At 45.2% G+C, this 20,093-nt stretch overlaps 1 protein-coding gene across 1 annotated transcript in view; it reads right to left on the bottom strand.

Annotated features, from left to right (window-relative positions):
- DIPK2B (divergent protein kinase domain 2B) overlaps positions 1–20,093 on the bottom strand; it is a 112,105-nt gene that overhangs the window by 73,038 nt on the left and 18,974 nt on the right. The window contains exon 2 of the mRNA XM_040338055.1: positions 4,170–4,434. Coding sequence (XP_040193989.1) covers positions 4,170–4,434 — 265 coding nt within the window. The remainder of the gene's footprint in view (positions 1–4,169; positions 4,435–20,093) is intronic.

Below are 20,093 nucleotides of genomic sequence, written 5' to 3'. Positions count from 1 at the left end.
TCACGGGCCCCCGGCGATATGGCCTACCAGGACCCGGGCGCACGTGCTACTCCTGACTCTGGGCCCTCATGGCCCGGAGCGACTAATGCTGCATAGGGACCCCAGTGACTTACTGGGTTCCCACTTTCTAGGAGGAGGATCCCAAGCGAGTTATGCTGTTCGGTGGGGAGTCGGTCTGAGGTGAACCCGGAGGCAGGTGATCCAACAGGGCTTAGATGATCCATCGGAGATCTGGGTGGCTGGACACTGACAGGTTGTATGCTGCAAACTGTTAGTCGGTGACCCCAAATAGAGGAAGACTACCTGAGGGAGATTCAGGCAAATTACTAACTGAGAGGATTAGCTCCATTTTCCATGTCCCTGAGTCTAAGGCCTGTGGCAGGGGGCTACACTCATAATCCTGTTCCTATTGAGCCAAGTCGGTGGCAGAGACTTGTTCCTTCTCAACGGTTCCGAGTGACACCCTGGCTGCCAGGCCTGTGAGAGAGACCTGTCCAGGGGCACTATACCCACTCCGGCTGGAGTGGCGACGAAGCAAGAGTTATCATTGGAGGCAGGACTGCTTCCGTTATCCATAGCCTGAATCTGCAATTTCTTCTTTCACCAACCTTTCTCCCTTTATCTACCTCGAGTTGACTGTTGCTCATGTTGGACCAGTAATAAAAGCACAGAAAACGTCACCCTGTTGTCTGGAAATTCCGTCATTACTCTCATCATCATCCCTAGACACATCATAGAGGTAACATAACATGCCATCCCAATCTAACCAGCGGCTCCTGAGGGGGTAGCGCTACATACTGTATATTAAAAAAAAACTCACCTATAAATATCAATCTTAATTTTGTGCTATCATACAGTATCTTGTTATTGATTTTTAAAAAAAAAAAATATATATATATATATATATATATATATATATATAAATATATATATATATATATATATATATATACATATAACTGATTCCTGCTTTAAACCAAATTCCTATTTACGCATGTCATAGAATGGTCGCACACTGGTAAAGTCACCTTTTAAATGTCTTATCAAAAGCTAACGTAGCAGGAGTAAAACTGACCCCCTTAGATGCGTTTTACTCCTCCCACAGAATATATATATATATAAGAAAAAAAATGTGTGTGCACATGGCATAAGTCACAGAGGGAATCATGATAAGTATTATGTGTGGAAAGAGTCATTGGCCCAGATTCTGAAATGAGATACGACGCCGTATCTCCAGATACACCGTCGTATCTCTAAGTTGCGCGGTCGTATCTATGCGCCTGATTCTTAGAATCAGTTACGCATAGATTTCCCGTAGATCTGACTGGCGTAACTGTGTTACACCGTCGTATCGTAAATGCATATTTATGCTGGCCGCTAGGTGGCGCTTCAGTCGAATTCCGCGTCGAGTATGCAAATTAGCTAGATACGCGAATTCCCGAACGTACGCCCGGCCGACACAGTACATTTGCGCCGCTTACTTTAGGCTTTTCCCAGCGTAAAGTTGTCCCTGCTATATGAGGCATAACTGCGGCGTACCAATGTTAAGTATGGCCGTCGTTCCCGCGTCGAAATTTGAAAATTTTACGTTGTTTGCGTAAGTCGTCCGTGAATGGGGCTGGACGTCATTTACGTACACGTCGAAACCAATACGTCCTTGCGGCGTACTTTGCAGCAAAGCACACTGGGATATTCCATGGACGGCGCATGCGCCATAAGTGCAAAACGTCAATCACGTCAAGTCACAGCACATTAACATAAAACATGCCCCCATGTTCAACATTTGAATTAGGCGGGCTTACGCCGGCAGATTTACGCTACGCCGCCGCAACTTACGGAGCAAGTGCTTTGAGAATACAGCACTTGCACGTCTAAGTTGCGGAGGCGTAACGTAAATCGGATACATTACGCCACCGCCGCAAAGATACGCCGTTCTACGAGAATCTGACCCATTCTTTTTAACAAAAACAATTATCCTTTTTATTCCCCCATTTCTGCCCTTGATACATGAAATTAAACATCTGAATGCTGTCTACAACAAAAATAGTTCTAAAATATATTTCTTCTTTCATTTTTAAATATGAAGCCCAGTGAGATATAATGTTGTGTTTGTTAAACCTGAACTCCAGGATAAGCAAATACAGTATTGTCTAAATACAATAGGCATGTATATTTTAACTTAAGCATTATGCATTGTGTAAGGCCCCTTTACTCAGAGCTGAATAAGTCCAAGCGGATCCACTGGTCAGATGGAAATGGACTTCATGTCCATTTCCATCCGAATGTCATCCAATCCACCCAATGGATGGTGAAGGCATCCCCATCCATCTGTTTTTAGCGGATCAGATCAGATGCCAGCGGGTGTCCGTTGACATTCGCTGCCCCATAGAGAACAATAGGTGGTCTGATCGGGCCCCTCTGAAAAACCGACAGGCAGACCAGTGGCGACTGGTGCTCAAAATTTTTGGGGGGGCGCAAAGGAAAAAAAAAATGTGCAGTCTCACTGTGCCCAAACGCAGCCACTGTTACATGCCATCAAACGCAGCCACTGTGCCATCAATTTGCACCACTGTGCCATGCCATCAAATGCAGCCACTGTGCCATCAATTTGCACCACTGTGCCATACCATCAAATGCAGCCACTGTGCCATCAATTCGCACCACTGTGCCATGCCATTAAACGCAGTCACTGTGCCATGCCATTAAACGCAGTCACTGTGCCATGCCATCAAATGCAGTCACTGTGCCATCAATTTGCACCACTGTGCCATGCCATTAAACGCAGTCACTGTGCCATCCATTGTCACCACTGTGCCATGCCATTAAACGCAGCCACTGTGCCATACATTGTCACCACTGTGCCATGCCATTAAACGCAGTCACTGTGCCATCCATTGTCACCACTGTGCCATGCCATTAAACGCAGCCACTGTGCCATACATTGTCACCACTGTGCCATGCCATTAAACGCAGCCACTGTGCCATCCATTGTTACCACTGTGCCATCCATTGTCACCACTGTGCCATGCCATTAAACACAGCCACTGTGCCATCCATTGTCACCACTGTGCCATCCATTGTCACCACTGTGCCATGCCATTAAACGCAGCCACTGTGCCATCCATTGTCACCACTGTGCCATCCATTGTCACCACTGTGCCATGCCATTAAACGCAGCCACTGTGCCATCCATTGTCACCACTGTGCCATCCATTGTCACCACTGTGCCATGCCATTAATCACAGCCACTGTGCCATACATTGTCACCACTGTGCCATACATTGTCACCACTGTGCCATGCCATTAAACGCAGCCACTGTGCCCTTTAATGGTCGCCGCTGTGCCAATTGTCCCCACTGTGCCCTGTAAATTGCTTTCTCCCCCCCCCTGCCCGGCACTTACCTTTACTGGTTTTAGGCATCCACGTCCCACGATGTCTTCTCCCGCCCTCGATGACTGACAGGCGTCTCAGCCAATCAGGTTACCGTTAGCCAGAACCGGCCAACCTGATTGGCTGAGACGCCTGTCATCTTATTCAAGGGGCGTACAGTCTGTGCGCTCCGAGAATAAGCTTCCGGGACCCAAGGGCTGTATTGGGAAAGCCTATCAGAGCTGTTGGCTTTGATAGACATTTCCGTACAGCCAACCAGCTGGCATTATTCAGATGGCCGGACATTGAGCGCCGACCATCTGAATAACAGCGGCAGCGGCGAAAATAACATAGATTCGTGCAATGCATGAATCTATGTTATTTGACTCAGTGGCGGTGAGAGCCAGAGGGGGCGGCGCTCCAGCGCCCTCTATGGACGAACCGCCACTGAGGCAGACCCAATTGATCCACTGGTGTGAAAGAGACCTATTTCTACTAGATCTGTGTAGTAATCCTAAAACTTTTTCTTTGTGCAAGAACTTCCTGTAATGAAGACCAGCCCCCACTGCTCTTTCTCATTGTGTAGTTTTCTGCAGGCAACCTGTGGTGGGTGGGGCCTACTGGGTCCCTCCCATAGTTCTGCTACCCGCACAGGTGTGTAGAAGTTAATAACTGGGTTTGCAAAGACATTTAGAACAGACAAAATGGATTTAATTCTGGGGTAACTAATGTGGAATATATTTTAAAAAGGTATTTGTCTGCAGTTCAGCTTTAATGTTGTGTTTATATACCCACTTGCCTGTACTAAGTCTGGGGTGAGACGTTTTGCTGTCTTCCACTTTTGGAATCTCTCTGTTTTTCTCAATATCATCTCTATACTGCACACTTTCTTCTTAGTAAAGGTGCTGCAGATTCTTTTGTCTGCCAGATCGTGTTGACTTTTACTAGATAGCCGATAAATCTCAACAGGTCTCCAGCTTTCCCCATCATCACTGTGGTTTCCAGCATAGCTCTGTAGATCAGCAGGAGGAAGTCTTAAATGAGGTGCAAGCCAGTTCTGAAACCTGACATAGGTGAGACAAACACCAGGCTATGATTAGGATGACTGTATTACTGATTATATTTCAAGACAAAAATACATTTCAAAAACAAATTTACATTTTTCTTGTTTGAATTTAAAAAGTCAGGAATTATCACAATTAGCACAACGACTACAATAATTACTGGAATTAGGCAACATATACAACATACTTTTTTTTAAAACAGCCAGTAAATAAATGTGTAATGATAATTTGAAATAGGTTATTAAAATTAGGCTCAATTCAATACGCTATAACAATTGTTACTTGCCATTTAAAATGTTGAAAAAAACAGTTACATGCTTGAAAACACCTGATCATTATGGCAAAACATGCATATGTTATAGCTTTGTGCATAAAGCCTACTCTTCCTTGTTGTGCCTTACTAACTCACAAAGCCACCTAGTCACTTTTTTATATTTTAACATAAATACAGTCAGAGGCGTTGCTAGGTCCTTCAAAAGATCTGGGGCTAGAGCCCATAGCAAAGTAAAGAAAGTCATATGCTTGGGCAGGCATACACATGTATATAATATGTGTGTGTGTGTGTGTGTGTGTATAAAATATTGTTACATATCTGAGTGCGGATCCCCCCTTACATCAGGGTCCCCAGAGAGCCCCTTCCTTACATCAGGGTCCCCAGAGAGCCCCTTCCTTACATCAGGGTCTCCAGAGAGCCTCCCCTGACATCAGGGTCCCCAGGGGACCTCCTCTTACATCAAGGTCCCCAGAGAGCCCCTTTCTTACATCAGGGTCCCAAGAGAGCCCCCCCTTACATTAGGGTCTCCAGAGAGCCTCCCCATATATCAGGGTCTACAGAGAGATCCTTCCTTACATCAGGGTCCCCAGAGAGCCCCCCTATACACCAGGGTCCCCAGAGAACCTCCTCATACAACAGAGTCCCCAGAGAGCCTACCCACAAATCAGGGTCCACAGAGAGCCCCTTCCTTACATCAGGGTCCCCAGAGAGTCCCCCCTTGCATCAGAGCGGAGGGGTAAGGGCAGATAAGAGAGAGGGGGTGGATGAAAAGGGGTGAAAGAGAGAGAGGGGATGTCTGAGAGGGGATAAGGGAGGGTGAGAGAAAGTGGGGTGGATAAGAGGGGGTGAAAGAGAGAGGGGGTAGGAATGATAGACACCCCTAGCCCTGCCTGCAGTCCTTACTGTCCCAGCCCCTGTCTGTGTGGGTAGGCGTGTGGGATCCACCTACCTCCTACCCATCCTCGGTCAGCCTGTTTTCTTCCTGCTCCAGGACAGTCACAGTGAGCTGGAAGAGGAGGTTGGAGAAGGAGTGCAGGCTCTGGGAGGCACCGGGGATGCTGCTCAGGGTGGCGGTGAGGCTTTGTCTTCTCTCTCTCACTCCGTCCTGGGATCTTCCTGACTGCCCAGGCCTCCCCCTCCTGTTTTAAGAATCCACTGCCCTGCACCCCACCGGACAAGTGGGGGACGATCCAGTCCAGGACCATGATGACAAGGGGGCTGTGCTCAACTCTTTAGGTCCCATGAGCACTAGCACAGAGAAGGAGGAAATGGAATCCTCCTCCGCTTTGAATGCTGGGCAGGGACATCACTGGTTGCTAGACACTAGGCAGCTCTAGCAACCAGTGGCCAAGAGTAGAGTCAGGTAGATGCGGGGCAGAGCCAGCGATACCACAGGTTAGTCTGCCCCTATTCCCTGCATTCCCAACTGGGACATACCTGCTAATTGCGGGACCTCACCCACCCGGAAAGAGACTCGGGGGTTTGGGGCCCCAGACTTGGGGCTATAGCCCCAATGGCCAACCCCTAGCAAAGCCACTTAATACAGGTAATTTTAAATGGACATTTCCCCCCCGCCTCCACTCACAAATAATGTCAAGTTCACCATTAGATAACTATTGTAGAGTTATACTTAAAATGGAATAATAAATATAAACATAGAGAAACAATAGAAGCTGGCATGGTAGGCACAGGGAGGAGCCCTAGAGTGGTGGCCATCTTTTGGACATTTAAGGAGGCTGCCAAACAATGCCGGGGGTTGAGTGGCTCTGGTATCTTGTTGGGGCATTCTCTTGCTGAGGGACCAGTGGATGAGCATATACAGCAGCTTATGACAAGCTTGGTTTTATGGCCCCTCTTCATTGATTATACAAAGAGTCATGTATTTTGGACTGTGGTGGAAGATTTGGGTATTATTTTCGAGATTTTTTAATTTTCTCTAAACTCTTGGCTTGTGTAGTATTTTTGGGACTGATCTTTTTGGGGGTCCAACCTACAGGGCTTGTTATAATTATTACCTGTTACTTTTCCACAGCACACCCTGTAAAGATCATCATGTATACAAGAAGAGGGCCCACTTTTTGGAGCGTGGGGCGCAACATCCACCAAGCTACTATAAGTTAAAATCCCCCTCCGGATTTTCTTATAGCTTGCATTTTTCTCTCACCCCTGTTCCCTTTGGATATATTTTTTCATTTTTATACATCATTTGCATAAGGGTTTATTAGAGGGTAAAGCCACTCACTCAAGGGCTCCATAGTCCATATAGCCATCCATACCCTATTGTGTCTCATCCTGTTTAGGGCAATTTTTGATGTTTCCTGTTCGGATTCAGCACTACATAAACAAGTTTATGGTAATTTTTTAGTCAGTACACAACCACCATGTGATAATACTTCAGAGGTGTTATTTGTTTACATATCATGATATACGATAACTGTGATCTATTGCTTGGAACATTTGGATCTCCAGATGAAGCATATACAGTAAAACAGAAAAAAAACGTTGAGACCATTTTGGCCAGTTACAAGTATTATATGCTTACATTACAGTAGTAATTTCTCACTCAGGAAAATGTACATAGTTGTTGATGAGTCTGTGTCTGTTAGCTTGTTTATATTGGTATATTTTTAATGAATAATGATGTGAATAAAACTTTTTGAACTTTAAGGTTGTGTATTCACTTTTTCTGGGGTTATCCACCTCCTGCCCGTGCTATAGCCAAATGACGGCTACAGCATGGGCCTTAATTGCTGGGAGGCTGTCACTAGACGTCCTCCTGAGCATGCGCTGTCTGCGTGTCCCTGCGAGGTGCCCGTGGCACGCTCTGTGATCACCGAGTTTATGAGACTCGGCTCATCACAGATCGGAGTAAGGGACTAATCCCAGCCCCTTACCACATGATCAGCTGTCAGCCAATGACAGCTGATCACGTGATGTAAACAAGAGATAGGCAATTGTTTTTTTTCCCCACGCTGACAGTGTGAGGGGAAAAAAAGCAGATCACCGACTTCTTCTATAAGAGGGACATCAGTACCCCACACAGTGCCCACCAGTGCCACATACCTTTGCCCACAGTGCCACCTATCAATGCCCACCAGTGCCGCCAATTAATGCTGAAAATTGGCCTGGGCAGGAAGTGGGTTTAAGTGCCCAGTAGGCAAGTGGTTAAAATACTTTTTTCCTTATTTTTTCTTCATCAAGGTTTTTGAATTGCAGTGAATTACTGTATTTAACAATGGAAAGCAGATTACATACCTTGGAATGAATGTAACCTCTTAATACTCAGTGTTATATAAATGTAATTTAATCACTTTAGGTTTTACGTCTATTTCCCTTATGGACTATTATTGCTATGGACCTATTGATTTGGAAATAGCTTTCTCATTACTTAAGATAATGTAAAATGCATATTGTTTTTCAGTACAAATAAGGATTTCTTTTGACAATAGTGTCTTATATGCTGTAAATGATATACTTTCTATGCAATATACAGTATGGACAAAAAATGTAACAAAAAAAATAAATAAATGCACCTTCCTAATTTGACCAATGTTAGTTTAAAAAACAACTAAGGCACTGTAGATAGTACACATTTTGTCCTATAATTTGTCCCATTTCCAATGACATTGCGTAGCTCTCAATTTTCCACAAGAAAAACACAATGGGGGGAAATTCATTAGATACCTATTGGAATTCTGTTGGGCATTCGAACGAAAACTGTTGCTGCTTAACCAAGATTCATGTATCTGTCAGAAACATGCAAAAGTAATTTGTGGGAGTCTGAAACTGAGGTTGGACATTCCTTCCTTAGTGCACTCTCTGCTCAGCCACTGCATCCACCACACAAACAGGCATATGGCTGATGCATTTTTTAGTGGGGTGGGTGAGTCTGATGGGGAACTGAGAAACTAGTTTCCTACCAAGTCCGTCTTCCTTTTGATTTAAAGTCAGTCCAAAAGAGGCTTTTGAATCTGCCCATGGGCCTGATCGAGAACTAGCCTTTCAGTTCCCCATCATGTTCACCAAACAGACGAGTACGAACATGGGGACTATTCCTCCATCAGGTCTGCCTCTTCTGAGAGCTCATCATTTTCCAAATATGGACATTTCTATATATAGGTAATGACATCACCAGTAGCCCTTGCCCCTGTGCTTACATTTAGCTTTTGGGCCAGGGAATCTCCCAGTCTACAGATGAGAGATGAACAGGGCCATAACAGAGTCTTATTCAGCTTCCCAACACAGACATGCCATACTCTGGAGACTGGCAGACCTTCAGATGGTCTTAATTTCTAAAATCTTAGGGTTTTTAATTTGTGAACTGGCGTTATTTCTTTAATGCCGCGTACACACGGTTGTTTTTTGGCATGAAATAAAATGACATTTTTAAAAACGTCATTTAAAATGATCGTGTGTGGGCTTCACATCGTTTTCCGTCTTCTGAAAAACGCCCAAAAACAATCGAACATGCTTCAATTTTTTATGTCGTTTTTTAAAATGTTTTTTGTGTTGTAAAAAATGATCGTGTGTGGGCTAAAACAACATTTTAAACCCGCGCATGCTCAGAAGCAAGTTATGAGACGGGAGCGCTCGTTCTGGTAAAACTACCATTCATAATGGAGTAAGCACATTCATCACACTGTAACAGACAGTAAAGCGCAAATCGTCTTTTACTAACACGGAATCAGCTAAAACAGCCCAAAGGCGAATGGAACTTCCCCTTTATAGTGCCGTCGTACGTGTTGTACGTCACCGCGCTTTGCTAGAGCATTTTGAAAAAACGATGGTGTGTGGGCAACGTCGTTTTTTATGATGAAGTTGGAAAAACTTTGTTTTTTTTATGATGAAAAACTTAGTTTTCTTTCATGACAAAAAGTGATCGTGTGTACGGGGCATAAGAATCTGTTTCAGCCACAGTAACAGGTTCCTAAAGTGGCAGTAATAAGCACTACCTTAATTTGTTACATGTCTCAGTAATGTTTCTGCAACCGGCACAAATATCATGCACGGGTGGTTTTAAAAGGAACTACCACTAGAAAAGTGATTCAAATGCTTTACTGAATGTTCTCTTGCATGAGCCATGCTCCCAGGTAACTCTCCTCAACTCTCTGAAGCAGATAGTTAAACTGTTTACTGTCCAGTCAGTGTCACTTTGCCAGGCATATAAAGAATATTAGGTCTCTGAAGGGCTATATAATACAAAATTCTTGGTATGGGATTGTGTCAAGTGATCTAGGTCTATTATTACATAATAAGATGCAAAGTTTTTTTTCTAATCAGTATAACGGCATAAATATAAGCTCTAAAGTCCTCTAGCAAACTGTACTCTGGTGTTATGTGGCCTGTTTTTTTTTTCATGTGATTTGCTCTGTGCTTATTGAGCAACTTAAAAGTTTTTGTGAACACGGGAAAAAATGTAAACACAAGGACATAACTGTACTGATACATTACATGCAGGGCCAGGGCAAGGGGGGTAAAGGGGAACCAGCTGCTCAGATGCAGTGTTTTCATGTGTGTGGGGGGTGTGCCTTGTGTGGCCATGCTTCCTGCTCATCACATGTGGGGAAAACTGTAAAAAATACCCTTGCTGGAAGAAAATGCACTGCAGCACCGATACTGTCTTCCCTACAGTGGTCTACGAATCTTGCCCCATGTCAGCATGGGCAGCAGTGGTGGCTGCTCAAGCAGGGGTCAGGGGACAGGGGTGTCGCCCCACCTAATCCATGCACCCGACCCCTAATCTATGTTCAGGGTCTACCTAGTTGTGTGACATTAATTTGCTAATGTCTTCCTGCTTCTCCTCCCAGCCAATCAGAAAGCGGGTCCTGAAACCCGATTGTCCGGGAGCCCTAAGACCTGATTGGCCGTGAGTCCTAAGTCCTGATTGGCTGGAAGGAGAAGGGACTATCAGGGGTCGGGAAGAAACGCATGGGGGGAAGCCTCTGAAGCTGCGACCTGGCTGGGGTAAGTGCGGGGCTGGAGGGCGACGGATGAGCGATGCGGCGATCGAGTGTCAGGGGCGGCTCCAGGTGAGTGAGTCTCTAGTTAATCAAAAAAAACACACTAGTCAGGTGCTAGCCCAGCTTGCATGCTGTGTATCAGAAGGAAATGATTCCCGGGAGGCTGCACTTCCAAAAATCTTGTTAAAAAAATCTTGTTATTGAAGTATCGTATGAAAAAGAAAAAGATGCCTGGGTCAGTCAGGTACAGTAAATCCATGGTTTTTCAAGAGGATATACAGTTGTGCTCATACCCTGGCAGAAATATTTTTTTAGAGAATATGAATGATAACACAAAAACATTTCTTTCACTCGTGGTTAGTGTTTGGCTGAAGCCATTTATCAATCAACTGTGTTTACTCTTTTAAATCATAATCACAACAGAAACTACCCAATTGACCCTGATCAAAAGTTTACATACCCTGGTGATTTTGCCTGATAACATGCACACAATTTGACACAAAGGGGTTTGAATGACTATTAAAGGTAACCATCCTCACCTGTGATCTGTTTGCTTGTAATTAGTATGTGTGCATAAAAGGTCAATGAGTTTCTGGACTCCTGACAGACCCTTGCATCTTTTATCCAGTGCCGCACTGATGTTTCTAGATTCTGAGTCATGGGCAAAGCAAAACAATTGTCAAGGGATCTGTGGGAAGAGGTAGTTGAACTGTATAAAGAAGGAAAGAATATAAAAAGATATCCAGGGAATTGAGAATGCCAATCAGCAGTGTTCAAACGCTAATCAAGAAGTGGAAAATGATGGGTTCTGTTGAAACCAAACCACGGTCAGGTAGACCAACTAAAATTTCAGCCAAGACGGCCAGGAAAATTGTTTGGGGTGCAAAGAAAAACCCACAAGTAACTTCAGTTGAAATACAGGACTCTCTGAAAACATGTATTGTGTTGTTGTTTCAAGATGCACACCAAGGAGACTCTTGAAGAAAGATGGACTGCAGGGTCGAGTCCCCAGAAGAAAGCCATTACTATGCAAATGCCACAAAGTATCCCACTTACAATATGCCAAACAGCAAAGAGACAAGCCTCAAACCTTCTGGCACAAAGTCATTTGGAGTGATGAGACCAAATTTGAGCTTTTTGGCCACAACCATAAATACAACATTAGGAGAAGAGTCAACAAGGCCTATGATGAAAAGTACACCATTCCTACTGTGAAACACGGAAGTGGATTGCTGATGTTTTGGGAATGTGTGAGCTACTAGAGGTGGATCGCTGATATTTTGGGGGCGTGTGAGCTACAAAGGCACAGGTAATTTGGTCAAAATTCATGGCAAGATGAATGCAGTATGTTATCAAAAATACTGGAGGAACATCTGTGATCATCAGCCAGGAAGCTGAGCATGGGATGCACTTGGACATTCCAACATGACAAAGAAAAATAATTGATTGCACACTTGAATCCAAAGGATGCTGCTGAAGTTCTCTTTATTGTCATGAGCTAGACCAACTTGCAAAGATTACAGTTGACGCGTTTCACACGAGAAAACGGTGCTTGTTCATGCTGGGCCACATGAAAACTGATTCGTTTTCATGTGATCAGACTGGCACAATGGGGGGAAAGGGGCAGTTTGGCATCTTTGACCTGGGCACTGGATGACCTTCCATTTTAAAAGAAACTTGTGAGGATATAAATATTGTAACTGCATAGTTGAATAGTGCATGTTCTATAGCCATATCATCCTAGTGTTAACATTATTACCTAGTGAGTTGCATAACCAAAGCAAGCATGATGCCAATGAAATCTGAAAAGTCTGAATATTTTTTGTCTGTATTCGCATGTTTTTCAGGTCACTGACTTACTGAGCAGTACAATTACATCCCTGGAACCCTTCCTTTTACATAACTTGTTAACAATGCAACTGCCATATTTTACTTTCAGTAAGTACAGTAGTAATTGAAGCTGATGATGGTGATAGAGGTCATTCCATTTAGTTTAAATTTATTTTAACAGTTTAGATGGCACTGTTCAAGGAATTTTTGGTTGATCTTTCCCCAAATACTTTAGGTGCTTAAAAGATAAATGATGATACTAATGCTGTAATTTAGTTCCAATTTTTATATTTACCCGGCTGTATGATATGATCTAAATTCTTTTCTGTAGTGTATTGCTATTATTTTGTGCCTTTTAATATGTTTTAGTTAACTGAAAAAAATAAAACAGCATTTTCCTTTGCAGTTCCTTTGAGCTGTCAGAAGTGAAGCTACCCAATACTTCTGGGTACATAGCAGCGCATGCCTCACGCCACTTGACAGTACTGGGTCAACTACCAAACAGCAGTGATGTCATAGTTCATAGCCCTGTATAATAAGCTGAGTGAATCATAACTTACTCATTGCAGCTTCTCCTGAAGGGAGGAGAGAAAGCACATAGAGACCAGGAATTGTGATAGCATAGAATTGACAGAAAAGTTATGACAAGGTGGTAACAGAGTCACGTTAACATGTCTAGGCTGGCACAGCAGCGCTCACAAAGAGTTGCAGAGGATTCCTAATAACACTAATAATGCTGACAGGATGCGACAGAGGAGGCGACCTGGAAGACAGCATGGCAACAAGGACCAGCTCCTAGCTTGACAGTGCTAGACAACTGTCCCTAGCATGTGGGTCACTCTCCCTGTCCTCACCACTTTGCCAATGCATGCCAACTGAAGGGGAACAGTGCTATTTATTACATACATATACAATGGGTAAATACTGTATATTTCTAAAAGTACTATTGGCATGAAATGTTTATCACATGTTTGTAACAACCCATGCAATCCATACATACAAAGAAGCCAAAACAAATAAGTTCAGAAATTAAAGGGGTTGTAGACCCCTGTGTTTTTTCACTTTAATGCATCCAATGCATTAAGGTGAAAAAACTTCTGGCAGTCACCGGCCCCCCAGCCCCCCAGTTTTACTTACCTGAGCTCTGGAACTTTATCCGGTGGAGACGCGCTCTTCCTCTGCCTGGGGTTCTCGGCTCTTGATTGGATAGATTGATAGCAGTGAAGCCATTGGCTCCCACTGCTGTCAATCAAATCCAATGATGTGGGTGCCCGGGGGCGGGGCCGAGTCATATATTCAGTGGCTATGGATGCCGAATGATGGACTCAGGAGTGCGCCCGCAAGGTAACCCCCCGGGAGAACGCTTCTCCCAGGGGGTTATCTGATGTGGGGAGGAGCCATGAGAGCCTCCGGGGACCCCAGAAGTCAAGGATCAGGACCACTCTGTGCAAAACAAGCCACACAGTGGAGGTAAGTATGACGTTTGTTATTTAACCACTAGCCGACCGCGCACCGTCATTATACGGCGTCAGGTCGGCTCTCCTGGGCGAGAGCCCGTAGCTATACGTCCTATCGTATAGCCGCCACTAGGGGGCGCGTGCGCGCCGCCGGAGGCGCGCGCTCCCCGCTCGCCCCCGACTCCCGTGCGTGTGCCCGGCGGGCGCGATCGCCGCCAGGCACACGCGATCGCTCGGTACAGAGCGGGGAACGGGAGCTGTGTGTGTAAACACACAGCTCTCGTTCCTGTCAGCGGGGGAAATGCTGATTTTCTGTTTATACAATGTATGAACAGAAGATCAGTGTTTCCCCTAGTGAGGCCACCCCCCCCCCCACAGTAAGAACACACAAGGGACATACTTAACCCCTTCCCCGCCCCCTAGTGTTAACCCCTTCACTGCCAGTGGCATTTTTATAGTAATCTAATGCATTTTTATAGCACTGATCGCTATAAAAATGCCAATGGCCCCAAAAATTTGTCAAAAGTGTCCGAAGTGTCCGCCATAATGTCGCAGTAACGAAAAAAAATCGCTGATCACCGCCATTACTAGTAAAAAAAATATATTAATAAAAATGCCATAAAAATACCCCCTATTTTGTAAACGCTATAACTTTTGCGCAAACCAATCAATAAACGCTTATTGCGATTTTTTTTACGAAAAATATGTAGAAGAATACGTATCGGCCTAAACTAAGGAAAAAAAAAATGTTTTATATATTTTTGGGGGATATTTATTACAGCAAAATGTAAAAAATATTATTTTTTTTCAAAATTGTCGCTCTATTTTTGTTTATGGCGCAAAAAATAAAAACCGCAGAGGTGATCAAATACCACCAAAAGAAAGCTCTATTTGTGGGAAAAAAAGGACGCCAATTTTGTTTGGGAGCCACGTCGCACGACCGCGCAATTGTCAGTTAAAGCGTCGCAGTCCCGAATCGCAAAAAGTGCTCTGGTCTTTGACCAGCAATATGGTCCGGGGGGTAAGTAGTTAAAAAAAACAAAGCTTTACAACCACTTTAAGTTAAGTTGGTGTGGTCTTTTAAGGGGGATGTGCAGTGCCATTTGTCCTCCAAACATGGTGTCTGTTATGACATCCAAAGAGTTACATTTTGGTCTCATCTGACTAGACTATATTCTCCTAGTATTTTACAGGCTTGTCTAAATGTTTAAATGAGCTTCAACGTGCTTTTTCTTCAGCAGCGAAGTCTTGCGTGGTGAGAGTGCATACAGGCCATGTTGGTTGAGTGCACTACTTATTGTTTTTTTTTTTAAACAATTGTACCTGCTAATTCCAGGTCGTTCTGGAGCTCTTCACAAATGGTCCTTGGCTCTTGGACAAAATTTCTGATAATCCTTTTCACTTCTCTGTCAGAAATCTTGCAAGGAGCACCTGGTCGTGGACAGTTTATGGTGAAATTATGTTCTTTCCACTTCTGGATTATGGCCCCAACAATGCTCGCTGGAGCATTCAGAGTTTAGAAATCTTTCCGTAACCAATGCATCAGTATGTTTTGCAACAATACTATTGTGATGGTCTGGAGAGAGCTCTTAGCTATTACCCACCATGAGATGTTTCTTGTGTGACACCTTGGTAATGAGATACCATTTTTTAGGCCATCAGTTGAGACTGAACCAGCTGATATTTATTTGCGCTGACAAGGGGCAAGATTGCTTTGTAATTATTGATTTCAGCTGGTGGCTTCCCATGCATTGTTGCACCTCCCTTTCTTCATCTGTTCAAAACGTTTTCCTTGTGTCATTTCATTTTATTACACATAACTTAATTTCTGAACTTATTTGTTTTGGTTATGTTGTATGTATGGATTGCATGGGTTGTTACTGACATGTGGTGAATATTTCATGTCAATCACACCTTTAGAAATATATTTACCTAGAAAAATGGTGATGTCTTCAATACTTATTTTACCCGCTGTATATTGCTATTATTCTTTCATTTTGTTATTTTTTGCTATTAATTATTTATAACTGAAAAATGAAGCTTGCAGTGTGTCTTGCCTTAATTTTACAGCATGTGCAGCTTAATTACACTCAGAAAATAGAACAGAATGTGTGAGATCAGAAAAATGTTGGACTTCAAGTGACCCTTGATCCTCTAATTGTCTCAGCAAGACTAAGGCCCCGTACAGACGACCGAACATGTCTGCTGAAACTGGTCCGCGGACCAGTTTCAGCAGACATGTTCGGTCGTGTGTAGGCCCGAGCGGGCAGGATTCCAGCAAACATTTGCCCGCCGGGCCTTTTCCCAGCGGGCAAATATTTCCGGACTTGTTTTAAAACAGCCCGCTGGAATCCTGTCGTCTGTACAGACCTACCGTTCATGTCCGAGCGCCCGCCATCCCTCGCATGCGTCGAATGACTTTGACGCATGCGTGGATGCATTTAACTGGCAGGGCCGCCCACGTCGCCGTGTCATCGTCGCGGCGACGTCGCGGCCACGCCCCGCGTATTGTTTATGCGCGGATTTCTGTATGATGGTGAGTACAGCCACCATACAGAAATCCCCGGGCATACATGTACGGTGAAAACGGTCCGGCGGACCGGTTTCATCGTACATGTATGCTCGTCTGTACGCGGCATAACATTCATATATCTATACTGAAGCTGAAGGTAAAGGTAATGGACTGCCCAAGAATGTCTCCAGACCTAAACCCTACTGAGCAGTGGCGGCTGGTGCTTTAAATTTTTCGAAAAACAAAAAAAACAATTGTAGCCTCACTGTGCCCATCAAATGCAGCTACTGTGCCCATCAAACGCAGCCACTGTGCCCATCAAACGCAGCCACTGTGCCCATCAAATGCAGCCACTGTGCCATCAAATGCAGCCACTGTGCCATCAATTGTCGCCACTGTGCCATGCCATCAAATGCAGCCACTGTGCCATGACATCAAACGCAGTCACTGTGCCATGCCATCAAACGCAGCCACTGTGCCATCATTTATCGCACTGTGCCCATCAATTGTCACCACTGTGCCATGCCATCAAACGCAGCCACTGTGCCATCAATTGTCGCCACTGTGCCATCAATTGTCACCACTGTGCCATCAATTGTCGCCACTATGCCCATGAATTGTCACCACTGTGCCATGCCAAACGCAGCCACTGTGCCATCAAACGCAGTCACTGTGCCATGCCATCAAATGCAGCCACTGTGCCATAAATTGTTACCATTGTGCCATCAATTGTCGCCACTGTGCCATCAATTGTCACCACTGTGCCATCAATTGTCACCACTGTGCCCATCAATTGTCGCCACTGTGCCCATCAATTGTCGCCCTGTAAAATGCTGCCAGATTGCCCCCCGCCCGGCACTTACCTTTCTGGGGTCAGCCATCCTCCTTCCAAAGTCCCTTGATGTCTTCTCCCGCCCTCAATGACGCTTCAGCCAATCAGGTTACCGGTAACCAGAATCGGTGAACCTGATTGGCTGAGACGCCTGTCAGTGTTAGCCAAGGAACGCACCCCCCGTGCGTCTCCTGGTTAGGCTTTCCGATTACAGCCTGAGGGCTGTAATCAGCTTCCAAATAGTTATCAGAGCCACTGGCTCTCATAAGCACTTCCAAAGCCAACCAGCTGCCGTTATTCAGATGGCCGGCGCTCACCAGGGGGCCGGCCATCTGAATAGTGGGCGGCAGCAACAATACATGGATTCATGCAATGCATGAATCTATGTATTGTATTCAGTGGCGGTGCAGGAGAGAGAGGGGGCGGCGCTCCTGCTCCCTCTTTGGATGCACCGCCACTGCTATTGAGCATCTGTGGGGCATCCTCAAATTGAAGGGGGAGAAGTGCTTTAACATCTACCAACAGTGTGATGTCATCATGGAGGAGTGGAAGAGGTCTCCAGTGGCAACCTGTGAGGCTCGGGTGAACTCCATGCCCAAGAAGGTTAAGGCAGTGCTGGAAAATAATGGTGGTCACACAAAATATTGACAATTTGTGCTCAATTTGGACATTTTCACTTAGGGGTGTACTCACTTTTGTTGCCAGTGGTTTAGACATTAATGGCTGTGTGTTGAGTTTTTATAATGGCGGCAGCACTCAATGTAATTTTGTCATTTTCGGCAGCAGCACCCCCCCAATGCTCAATGTTATTTTTGGCAGCAACACCCCCCCGGTTCTCAGTGTCCTGACGAAAATGTCCCCCGGCGGATAATGTCTCCCCTGTACTGCGCAGGCGGGGTCGGCATTGAAGCACCTGGCCTTGGGGCGGCAAAGGGAGTAAATCCGGGCCTGCTTGCGAAACAGAGTCCATAATCGCATCAATCGTAAAACACAGGGCCTTAGGAAGGTCCTCATAAACCTCAATCTCCTCTGTAGGGAGGAGGTTAACCATCTGCTTCATTTGTTCCTTGAGGAACTGACACATGCCAATCGCTGCATATGCAGGTTGTACTACAGCACCGGCCATAGAGGAGTTTCAATAAAGATTCCAGCTTTTTATCAGTTGGATCCTTAAAGCCCTGAGCATTGTCTATAGGACAGGTCAGGCTTTTTTTTGCACAAGAAATAGCTGCATCTATAGCAGGTACCCCCCATTTCTTAGAGAAACCTTCCTCCATATGATAAAGGAGGGAAAACTGCGTAGGAGGAGAAAACAGTTTGTCTGGGTGAACCCAGTCATCATACATCAGTTTATCCAACAAGGGATGAACTGGAAAGGAGCATGCAGCCTGTGGGGATTTCCAAGATCCCAAGGAGGAAACAGAGGACATGGAAGCTTCAACAGGAGGCAATTTGTAAGTGACATGCACCATCTCTGCATATTATTGCATCTGCATCTTTAGCGCCTGAGAGGTAGAAGGAATTCTGTCATCCTCTGAGTCCTCAGACTGGACCTGATCCTCATTTCCAGAGGGATTTTTCACCCTCAGAATGCTCATCTGAGAGAGCCAGAGCAGATGAAAGGGATCTACTATGTATTCTGCCACCTTTTAAGCAGGTTGCAATTATAGTAGCAATCCTTCCTTCTAAGCCATCCAAAGCAACGTTTAAAGCATCCTCAGTGATGTATATAGGAGAAGCTGCAAAACCAGACAGGGGCACATGATCATCCTACCAGACTGACAGAGGGGGATGGTAAACTGCAGGCATGCTCAGAATCCTTAGCCATAAGCGGGGGTATCCTAGTGCCTCTTTTTCTAGCCCTTGTACCTCTTCTGGGGGACATAGTCCTCACTGTAAAGCAGAGGTCCTATCACAAAAATGCAATCACTGTTGTGCTATAGTCTTACAATACACAAATATTAGCTCACTGCACAACCTGCACAAGAGTAGGAGTCTTAGGTCTTAGTCCTCTAGGTGCCTGCACACAGGTGGGCCATGCACACGCATGGGCACGAGCATGAGCAACCACAGCCCCCTCCCGCGGTGCGCAACAATTTATATAGGCATGGGGCGTGGTCACCAGGTGATATCCCCCGGTGACCCCGCCCCTTATTTCATCACCACCCGAAGCATGATGGGACTGTGACATTATAAGAGGCCTATAAAAATCGTTTCATGCACTGCGCACCCGGCATTACAGTGGGAGGAAGCGTCGAGTCAACATTGAAGAAGAGAAGAGGGAAGAAGACGACGCAGAAGAACGGCCCGCTGCTAGTAAAAGAGCTGTAAGAAAATAGCGGTGCCCGGCAGAAGGCAGAAAGAACCGGAGAGCAGAGAAGTCGGAAGAAGACCCCCGAAGTCGGAAGAAGGGAGAAGACCGGGCCACCCCTAGTAAAAGAGGTGGAAGAAGATAGCGGTGCCCGGCAGGAGGAGAGCGGGAGAAGAGAGCGGAGAAGTCTGAAGTAGACCCCCAAAGTCGGAAGAAGACCCCCGGAGCTGACTAAAAAATTACTTTAAAAACCTGTCTAGTGTGTTTTTTTTCTAGACACTTTTTCCTCCCAGGTGAATGGGTAGGGGTAAGATGTACCCCATACTCATTCACATAGGGTGGGGGGCTGGGATCTGGCGTTTTTTTATTTAAAATTTGGCGTGAAGTTCCCCCTCCTGGAGGCGACTTCAAGTCGCGTTGTAAGTCGCCCCAAGTCGCGCTGTGATTCATACTCAAGTGTCCAAGTTGCCTCCCAAAGTTGAG

The sequence above is a fragment of the Rana temporaria genome, chromosome 2 (genome assembly GCF_905171775.1).
Source record: "Rana temporaria chromosome 2, aRanTem1.1, whole genome shotgun sequence".
NCBI classification, from domain to species: Eukaryota; Metazoa; Chordata; class Amphibia; order Anura; family Ranidae; genus Rana; species Rana temporaria.
Note: the sequence above shows the minus strand (reverse complement) of the source record. Positions and strands in the feature narration are given on the sequence as shown.